The sequence below is a fragment of the Uranotaenia lowii genome, chromosome 3, assembly GCF_029784155.1.
Source record: "Uranotaenia lowii strain MFRU-FL chromosome 3, ASM2978415v1, whole genome shotgun sequence".
In the NCBI taxonomy this organism is placed as follows: Eukaryota; Metazoa; Arthropoda; class Insecta; order Diptera; family Culicidae; genus Uranotaenia; species Uranotaenia lowii.
Genome location: NC_073693.1, coordinates 8,113,217 through 8,124,118, shown reverse-complemented (window position 1 = coordinate 8,124,118; position 10,902 = coordinate 8,113,217). Strand labels below are relative to the sequence as shown.

The window sequence follows — 10,902 nt, the reverse complement described above, 5'->3', positions numbered from 1 at the left end:
GAATAGAGCAAAACTAGAGTGCATTTGATAAAAGAAAATCCAATTTGTATAATTTTATGTATCTAATAAAAAAAAATAAGTGATCGAGATTAGCCAACCTAAACTTTTTTTATGCATTTTCTAGAATGTATTTTTGACTTGATTCTATTATTTGGAGTTTGATAAGTTCATGTTTGATGTATGATCCTCGTAACCTCAACCTTTTAACATAAAACATGTTGAGTTTGCCATATTTCTCAATTGACAGGTCACTCACTTCATCCTCTTCAAAGTTGAAAGACAGTTCGGAATGTAGTTCAATATGGAATTAACACAAAACTGTTGAAGATCGAAAAGACCTGGCTCACGATGATGACATTTCTCGTACCCTAGACGCACAAATACTTTCATTTTCGCTAATGCAATCGAAAGTGACCGATGCGCCGATGACTATCCGGATTAATTACTCAACGCCTCAAGCTCACGCTCTTGATCATCGGTCGGAGCAAATTCTGGTGTCAACTTAAAATGGGCAAAGTGCATAAGAAGAGACATTAATTTTCGTCACACCAGGGACAACTTTTTTTCGATCTTCAAAGGGGGGCACGATTTCTGTGTGTTGCTTCCTCAAGTGGTGGAGCCGTTTTCGATCTAGAAGTTCGAGTTTTTTATCACCTGCAAGCTTTCGAAGAATCGTGGAAAATTTGGTAGAAGGGGGATGGCTGCTCGTTTTTTTTTTTTGTTGCTGTCTTAAGGTTTTGCGATCGTTTGTTTATATCTTCCTGGTACAGTTCGAAGAGATGGTTGGTAGGTAGTTCTAGCTTTTTGGTGGAGAATATCGAAGAGATGATCCATTTTCACTTTTGAACTGGTGGCGCGTCGTATAAAAGCTACCAGAACCTGATTTGTTCTGGTCAGTTTATTGCCGATCAGGATTGTAGTTAAATCGGTGATTTTCTTTTCGGGAAAATAACTAATTCCTTTCATCTCGCAGCATGGCATTCAGAACGGTGAGTTTGAGAGTGGTTTTTTGGATACAAAGTGGAGACGATGTCAACGAGAAGTGATTGAAATGGACTACTTCTTTAAGTGATTGAACGTCTTGAGTTTAAGGTTTTTAATACGAGTGAATAAAAATGTGCATCAGATGTTTTTTGTAATCTTAAAACAATTTCATAAAGGTTTTATACATTATCGATGGTAGATAAGTGATCAGTGAACAGTTGATACTCCCTGAGATTTTTGGACTAGTGTTCCAAAACGACTCACATTAGGGTGATGCTTGTTTATTGTAAATTCCCTTGCTGGGCTTTGCGAGATAGCGAATGAATGTTTGCCATGAATTCAATGTAAGAGATATTTCACAAAAAAAAAACAATCAAACGCTTTAAGTGACGCAGGGGTTTAATTAAAAATAATCCAAATTTTCAACAAATTTGAACAAATGTGAACAAAATCTTGCATGCAACAAACTTGCAAAAAATCTACATTTAAAAAAATTGAGTGATTTTAGATCAATCAACAAATACAGTGTAAACAAAAGTTTAAGTTTTGAAAATTGTTGTTTTGATGTGTCCACAGAGTCTTGGCGAATCATTATATTTTTTTTTTACAAAACAACCGGCAAATCATACTTTAATCTGCTAGGGACCTTGCCACGAGCAGAAATGTTATAGCATTCAACCGCTGGAATTTGTTTGAAATAGGGTTTTTCAACAAGTTTTGTCGTCCATCAGAAGTCATCTGACTCATTGCCTCGGTACCGGCTATACTGCTTATGAAATCTGGAACTTAAGAAAATTTTTTGTTTGAGGTAAGTTTTAATGACTCATAGCTAGACAACACTTTTAGCTCATCGGAGAAAAGTTTGCAGAACATTTCAGCGATCTACACTTAGTTTTTCGCTTATTAAAAATTTGTATCTAATTTTGATCGCCGCTGGGATATACTCTCATTTAAGTTTATTGCATATCGGAAATTTTTTATTCTCACTGGAGAGTAATTAAGACAGAAATGACATTTTATGGAAGAAAGCTCAAAGCTAGAGCGCTTTGGGTAGAAGAAACGAATAGATGAAAATGTGAGCTAAGGGCTTTGTGTTATCGACAGCTTAAAACTACTCGTGTGATTCTTTACCCAGCACCAGCTGGTTGTTTGTAAAAATTAAAAATGCTGGTATGAGCCCTGACTGCCCTGATGATCCTTGCTTCACTTCAACGCATGATTTGCACTTTGTGAACATTTGCAAAATATTTGTGGAAACTGTGCAAAATATTTCTTTTCTTCATCTCTCGCATTGTAAATATCTCAAACACGCATTAATTTTAAAATTTGAAAAAATAGGTCGGATAGTACTAAATACTTACTGGCAACAAAATGCTGTCAAAATTTCGTACATCCCATAACTAGGAAATTAGCTATCAGCAAAAGAAAGTGTTTCATTTCTAAATGAATTTCTAGAAGGTAGAAAAGCTACCCACCGAAAAAACATACGGTGGTCAAACCGTGCGCAAAATATTTGAATCATTAGTGGGGAGATATTTTTAGCACGCACCTAGCAGGTTTCCTGTATTTTTGGGGTTGAACGAGGAGAAAAAAATTGAAAAAAAAAAATATTTCTAGTACTCGAGGAAGCTGCCGATCTGTGGAAGCTCCAATTCAGTCAATGTGACATAACGATTGACACGATGAATGGATGAATATACAAAGAAGGCATCTCTTGCATCCTATATATATATATGTATATCATAAACGCATTACTTTTAAAATTAAAAAAAAAAATAGGTTCTACTTACAAAATGCTGTTAAAATCCGATAGCTATCAGAAAAAGAAAGTGTCTCATTTCTAAATGAACTAAGCTTTACTCTTTTCAAGGAAGCTGTCTGAAGTCTGCCTCGGCGTAAGTTTCGTCAGAGTGTACTTAAGGCGGTGTCCTCAAACAACAGGAACCAGTTTTGGATCGACAACATCATCAGACTTTCTTGGAAAATAACATTACCCAAGGAAGTCCGATCCCTCCCTCGAATACTCCAGTTCATTACGATGCGGGGCAATTGATCAAGAAAGCATCCGAGAGCAATGAGAAACCGTATGAACCGTAAGAAACCCGACATAGAAACTGAGAGAAATAAAAAGAACCACCCTAGTAAAAGTTCTTACGTGAGCAAATATCATTTAAAATTAGTGAATCATCCTACCCTGTATCGTTTTGCCATCATAATCTACTCGGGTGTTCGAAACTTCCATTTTGCCTGATCGAATAGATCTCTAAAATCAAACTCCCTATACATGACATACAAAATAATATGCTTTTTGCGCTATCTGAGACCATTATGGGCTTAAAAATAGGGGATGTTTTAGGAAGATTTGGTATATCTGTTTAAAAAAACATTTAAATTAAAAATGTCCAAAAATTTAAATCACGAGTTAGACAAAAACGCCTCTCGAACGAGGGGGGGGGGGGAGGGGCTTAGGGGGTTAAACCCCTTCCCAACTTCATGAAGGTCTAGGAAAAGCAAGCAAACTGTTCTACTATATATTCAAATTTTTTAATTCTTTACCAAATTTTGATGATTGAGTAAGGTTATTCAAGATTAATAATCTTGTATTGAGTAAGATGATTGAGTAAGGTTATTCGAGATTCAAGATCACAATCTTTACTCAGAACTAATGGCAAAACTTCGAAAACTAAAACCAGAATTATGCTTCAGATTTCCAAAATTTTCTCTCATGATGATAGAAACTCATTTCTGAACACAAAATTTTAATAGATTAAACACATTTTAGGGTTCTGGATCACAATTATCTAAATCTAAATTGTACTTCTGTTTTTATAATTCACATTTTGCATCTAGTTTAGAATTCTTGATTTTCAGTACGCATCATCATTAGAAAATACAATTTGAAAGGTGTTTTGGAATTGTTATTCAAATTTGGTTCTGCATTTCATTCCATATTATATCCATCGTTTTCGAAACTCGTATGGAACATAACTCATATGAAAAAAAAAAAAACTATTAAGGATATGACCATTTAAAACCTGGGCAGTTTCAAATGCGTGTACTTAAAAAACTATTCGTTTGATCGAAAATCGTGAGCATGGCAATCCAGAATTGAAAACTCAAAATAAGATTCATCATTTTAAATTCAGATTAAGAATAAAATAATGAAATAATGAATTTAGAGTGAAACCCAAGCAATCAAAAATAAAATACTTGATTGAGGATTGAGGGCTCTGAAACATATTTCAATTCTTGGCTGATATCGAAATATTTATCAGGAATCTAAATTCAGAAATCGTTTTTCATGATCCAAATTCCATGATTACTAAACTTGATAATTTCAACTCATAATGAGCATTTATATTCTGGTTAAGAATTCAGGCTCAGATTTAATATTCAAAATTCAGATTAAAAATTGCAATGCATCGCAGACTCATAATTTTGATTGTTATTTGAAACCAAAGTCAGTTAGTTTTTATTTTAAAAAAACATCCACAGGATTTTATTCAAGAAATTGTATCGAGATTGAAAGTATGAGGTTTGAACCGAATTGTTTTTAATCAATCTATTTTACTATTGAAAATTTAATTTATTTTCGTTAATGGTTAAAATCTTTGAATTTTCTCGAAAGTTTGATAAACAAAGCTTATATGATTTGAGCATCCAAAAAGTTTTTTTTTAACAAATCGAAGGTTTTCTTATGAAAACTTATTCTTTGTTCAAATCAAATAAGGCTGGAACAAATATTCATTTTCATCTTTTGTCACCCCCATCAATTTTGAAAAATTTATCAAACATTCGAAAGATTACAAGAGCAAAAAACAGATTGTGGAAGATTGGAGTTTTTTCACCTTTTGTTTTCTTGATTAAATTGAATTTTTCGTTCAAAAATTACTTGATTTATAGGTTTATAGGTTTCGTGCAATTTTTTAAAATGTATTTGTTTTTCACATTAATTTTTTATCTTCCCCCCTCGCGATGTTCCAACTCCGAGTGACAGAAGAAGGATTTGAAATTTTTTCCGGCCTAAGCTAAATTGACCAGATTTAGGAATAAATTCAAGGATTTGAACCATCGATAAAAATAAGTTCTCTACCCAAGTATTACGGATTGATTTGTAAGACGCTTTAAACCTCTTATAAAACTTAAACTTGATCTAGTAGCGTGCAATCAAACTTGAAATGTTACTTGGGTAATTTGTTACTAAAATGTTCCTTATACGAATCTTGTTTACCATTTAACAAATTTTGGGATTACCACCTCCCCCCCAAACTGACAGACTTTTTTTTGTGTGTTTGGTTGACGTAAAGGTTGAGGTAAAAATTTAATTCGATTTGTTTCCTGTACATCCCTCATCACATCTCTACATTCCTTCTCACCTCTATTCCCAATAGTGAGTATCTTTTACTTAACTTATTTACTCAATTTATCGGAATTATTGGTGAAAAATTAAGTCCTTTTAAGTAAGAACATCTTAGGATTATGAAATTTTATAGACGAATAGAAGTTAGAAGAAATGAAAGATGGTGAAAATGAGTGGGTAGGATTTATTATAAGCTTTATCTTCGCATACCAAATTTTTTGTTCGGCACGGGTTAACTAGTATGAAGTGGTAGATACAGATAGAGTTGCAACGAACCAAAAGATGGTATGTGATCACTCAGATAAGTTCCGTCTGTAAAATTTCATAAACTTGAGTTGTTCTTACTAAAAAAGACATCACTTTTCACTGATAATGCCGATTAATTAAGTAACAAACATAAATTATGGAGATTGATCTCTTCATAAAGTTAAAACTTTTACTATTGTTGTACTCTTTAAAAAAATGATATTTTTCAAGTATCCTTCTCAATTTAACATTCCATTCCTAGCTAAGGCTTTTCGAATCTTAAAATTTTATTTATTATCTGCAAATCCTTCATCCAATCTGAAAACATTAGCAACAACCTTCCGGGTCTGTGCCTTTCCTTCCGCTTTTTTTTTACCAAAGCCGGATGCATCCGAAAATATTTTTAGCAACATACCGCCTTTTCCACCAGAATGCCGAATCAATAATAACCATTAGCAGCAGCAGCCTTGAAATTCCGCGCTTTCTAAGTTAATCCATCATTTTTACCGGAGGGCCAAATGAAAACAAACACAAACAATCAGCAGCAACAGCCTTAAAAATCTGCGCTTTTCGAGTTAATCCGTCTTTTTCTACCGGAGGCCGAATCAGAAACTTTTTTTTCGTAGCAGCAGCCATAAAAATCGGCGCTTCCTGTGTCAATTCGACGTTTCCTTTCTACCGGAAGCCGAATCAGAATCTTTTTTTTTGTATCAGCAGCCTTAGAAGCCTGCGCTTCCTGGGCCAATCTGTCTTTCTATCGGTGCACAGTGGTTCGAAAGGGCAAAAAGTTGTCTTTTATTTTAGCTCAAAAGTGTCTTCAGAACATTTGCTCCTTAAAACATGTTTAATAACTTGATAGCATAAAAAATATCAAAAGTGTTCTATGAAAAAATGAATGAACTTTGAACTATGAACTTTTTTCTATTCAAAAGACAGAGCATGATTTTGATCTACAAAGTTGCCGAATACGCAAAAATATGAAACTTTGTTGAAAATACCAAAAATCTATCTCTATTCAAAGCAGAGTTTTCGGGGTTTTATTTTGAAAGTTATTAGAAAGTTTCTTTGAAATATTTTTTTTTAACTTAACTATTATTCGTTGAGGATTTACATGAATTAAATGTTCTAAACATTTATTGAAATAATTAAATCACACGTTTTGCACAAGATTATAACATTTTACGACGTTTCCTAGCTAAATGATTTCCGTGCTACGCAGAATTCTGGCTTAAGGCAGTCGAAAATAATTTTTTGTATGGAAACACACAAAACACATCAAATATATGCTAGTTGTATTTAAATATGATCGCGTGGAAACAAATGGCGTCAAACCCAATTTGTTGCACTTTGTTCAAGCTTCAATGTGATCTATTACTTTTGAAAATTGACTTGCACGTTTTTGCAATAAACGGTGTTTGGTGTTTTCAACAAAGTTTCATATATTTTCTTATTGTACAACTTTGTAGAACAAAATATTCTCTATCTTTTGAAAGAAAAAGTTAAGAGTTTTTTTTTTATAGTCAACTTGATCAATTTTTGATGATTTCAAGTTAAGTTTGAAGATGTTTTTGAGCTAAAATGAAATACAAAGACGTTAGTAAAAAAGTTCCACTTTTTCCACTTTCGAACCACTGCAGTGCACTGGGTGGCTCAATCAGGAACCAATTTTTTGTAGCAGAAGCCTTGACAATCTGTGCTCTCAGTGCTTATTCTACCAGCTACTCCTTTGTCGTAATTTCACTCAGCCACGTCTGTCACTCACAAGAAGAATGAGTGACTTTGTTTTGTTCTGCTTAGTGTTGTCAAAATAACAAACGTTGCCATAGAAATTCTTTTAATTAACCTATCATCAGGGTTGTCGAATATAATCATTATTTTATTTTAGTTTGATTTTATTTATTTCCTGCATATCGTTCACCTTATCTCTACAAAAACCTTAATCATTAATCTTTTTCAATTCACAGTGTCTGGCACAAGAACGCATTGCCTGATATTCTCGCTTATTTTTTAAAGAGCTTGCGGATACAATTTTTCCTTTATTTCAATTGCGCTAACAGGAGAATGATGAATTTTCCAAGCGATGATTATAAAAAAAGGCATTCAATCAATATTCCAGTTCAAAAGCTTGTATTTGACCATAAATTTCAAAATATATCATAGATTGATTAAGGAAGATTACGAATCTTAATTTTCACGTATATCTATCATATAAAAAGTGAGGAATTTCACTCGAATTGTCTTTAGCACAAGAGTTATGCACTACTTTGAAGTCCACCTCGAGCGTGGATGTTTACAAACAAAAAATAGTTTTTGTTATTTTATAGAATACTTTACTACCTGGAATTGAACTGTTATCACGCTGAGTATATTAGTCAACAATCAATCTATAAGCTTCATCTCATCTTCTTTTACTCGGAATCGCGCACACTGGTTTCGAGCGTTCCTATCCGTGGAGTATATTTGGCTGAGTAAAATTATCGTCACGACGCAGTGAATAAGCTCATCTATAATTGAAGACGAATTAAAGTTAGTAGTTCTAAACAATTGAACAATAACGATTTAATTCGAAAATGATACCTACACACTTGAGACACCAGCCGCATTGGGTTTAAGAACATTGACCATGTCCAGCCCATGTCGGATTCGTTCCACATAGCATTTATTTCCCCGAACACCATCACTCCACAATCGACAAATACGGCCATCATAAGTGCGAAGAAGAATCGTTCATCCTTACGTCGCATTCCATAGAAAAGCAACAGCACTGCCGTAACGTATAAAATCTCACAGGGAATTACGACCTCTCGAAGAAACCGGAAGTCACTAGCTGTTGAGGAGATGTTGAGAATGAGGCTTTTGGAACTAGATTGAACTTTTAATAAAGTGCTTACTGAACTCCCACAAATAGTTCATCATTTCATCCAGTTCTGGATCCGTTAAAACACTATGCACCATGATGAACGATCTCATGAGAAGTAGAACTGCGAAGGCAGTGACCTCGAAGTGTATGTAACGTGTGAACAGTTTCTGCATCGTAACCGGACGAACAATACTGATCGAATGAGGAGAGGAACGCACGTAAAATTTTCATTTGTAAAAGGTTTTGTTGTGACTCATAATCAGCCCTATTAGAAACAAATACTTTGGAACTTGGAAGTAATAACAGTTTATTTACGTTGTTGTAAAATTCCTATGAAAGTGTCGTCGTCAATTACCCGACAAAATATTATAGAATTTTTCTCATATTTGTCGAATACTATAGACCAAATCAATGTACGCAATTAATAATCAAAACAAATTGATTAAATCCACTTTATTTCCCCAGATAACGCTTGCCATCCTTCTGGCTTCGGCAGTCTTGGCAGCACCTCAGCGTGGATCGGCACGATTCGGAGGAGGACGCAGCAGTGCCGATCAATCGGCCATCGTCTTGGTGAACGATTTCGACCTTCAACCACAAGGATCCTACGTTTACAAATATGAAACGAGCAACGGAATCAGCGCGTCTCAAACGGGAAGTGAACAAGGCCTCTACGCCAACGGATACTACTCATATCTGGATGAAGACGGCAACAGGATTGAGGTGACATATCTGGCCGATGAGTTTGGATTCCAGCCTCAGGGAGCTCATCTGCCGAGAGAGCCACCGGTACCGGATCATGTGCTAAAGTCACTGGAAGAAATCCGTGCTGCGGCTACTCCCGATTCGGGACTGGACATTGCGACCCTGGACGCTACCATCAGCAGGTTGAGGGCTACCCTGGGTTAGAAATGTACGCTTAACAAATTCTCTACCGGTTAATAGCATTAAAAAAGGCGTTGTGATCTATAATAGAAATCGTTGTAGAAATAACCAAGATAAGACTATTTAATTTACTAATCGTAGATAAGGAATCGGAAACACCTCGACCACTTGCTAAGTATTGGTCCGAAGTCCTGCTTTTGTATTGTTTTTTTTTTTTAAATAAATGATATCCCTGTTCGATGAGCCAGAATCTTTTGATAATTTGTTTGAATATTTTTTTTACAGTTAGCGAGCTGATTAACCTAGCCGTGCTCAAGCTCTCAAAATAGTATTGAAATATTGTTTAAGGATTTATTGCATACTGTACTTTTTTAAAACAGTTTTTAAAATACATGGAATTTTTCTCACGAAGACGTATCCAGAAACGAAAGATAACTGCGTTTGGATGTTTTGATTTAAAATTCCAGAGCATTTTTAGTGGTGAGCTACGTTCAAATTTAAGATAAAATAGTATTTATGAAGATTTAAACGTAACGTCTTCAATCTGTTCAATAATTTTTATTTGAAAAGCAATTTCTTAATTTAGAATGTACAAAAGAGAAAATCTTATGCATTTAATCCATTTTTCGGACATTTTCACTTGAACAAAACCTGAAGATATTTCTGTCCAGAGAATAGTAATGCCAAGGCGGGTAAAGCTTCAGGTGTCGTCCATCTTGTGACAGGCAATCGTAATCGTAGACATGGTAGACGAACAATTCGCTGTCAAAAAACGCTCCGTCTCCACCCCCCACCAATGAGAAACTTTTGGTACCCCTTGCCTACTTTTCCTCAATATGCACCCACCCTACTGACCCACCCTGAGTAATGCCTACACGCCCATTTTTTTTCAACCATAAATGACTTTTTTTTGAACCATTTTATGGTTTTTCCGACAGAACTGCCATTATAGTTATTATTCAATTATTGTGTTCGGTTGAATTTCAAGCATTTCTTAAGTTCTGGTGGTAAACTTAGAAAATGGTTAAATTTTAAACGCAATTTGTTTGAAAAAAAGTTGCCATTACTGGACGCGCAGTTCGGTTGTTAGTTTTCTACGGCTGTGGGTCGGGTTTTACAGAGTTTTTAGTTATTATGCAGCTGCCGGAGGATTATTTGATCATATATCGGGTAAGTATCTACTGAATTGAAGAATTGAACAATATAGTGATGGCAATTTGAAATTATATTTCACATCCTCCAAATCCCCCTCGTCAATAACCTCCAAATTTTTTTTTACTCAAACAGAACGAGCGGTTCCGAAAATTTAATACCATCGTGGTGGACCACAGCCGCTCTAAATGGCTAGCAGTTTCTAAGGAATACAGTCCCGTTCGGGTGGTGAATCTGAAGCTTCAAGAGAATTCGTATCAGGAACTTCCAGCAGCAACACCAACTAGAAAGTGGTGCAAAAAAGACGAATGCTCCTCCCCCTAGAAACTGTGGCTTTTCATCTGCGCACCGGGGGCGAAACTCCCGGTTTATTTGAAAAGCTGCTTGAACTACTCAGCTTTGGAATCTTCCAAAA

The 10,902-nt window shown here is 35.1% G+C and overlaps 2 protein-coding genes across 2 annotated transcripts; one reads left to right on the top strand and one right to left on the bottom strand.

Annotated features, from left to right (window-relative positions):
- The first annotated feature begins 902 nt into the window (after positions 1-902).
- On the top strand, positions 903-9,578 carry LOC129757333 (pupal cuticle protein-like). Its single transcript, XM_055754521.1, has 2 exons — positions 903-989; positions 8,916-9,578. The coding sequence occupies exons 1-2, from the start codon at positions 975-977 to the stop codon at positions 9,357-9,359; spliced, it is 459 nt and encodes a 152-aa protein (XP_055610496.1). The 5' UTR covers positions 903-974; the 3' UTR covers positions 9,360-9,578.
- LOC129757332 (uncharacterized) lies at positions 7,898-8,688 on the bottom strand. The gene is made up of 3 exons (XM_055754520.1): positions 8,482-8,688; positions 8,172-8,417; positions 7,898-8,094 (listed from the first exon to the last, which is right to left on the bottom strand). The coding sequence occupies exons 1-3, from the start codon at positions 8,621-8,623 to the stop codon at positions 7,970-7,972; spliced, it is 513 nt and encodes a 170-aa protein (XP_055610495.1). The 5' UTR covers positions 8,624-8,688; the 3' UTR covers positions 7,898-7,969.
- Positions 9,579-10,902: the final 1,324 nt, after the last annotated feature.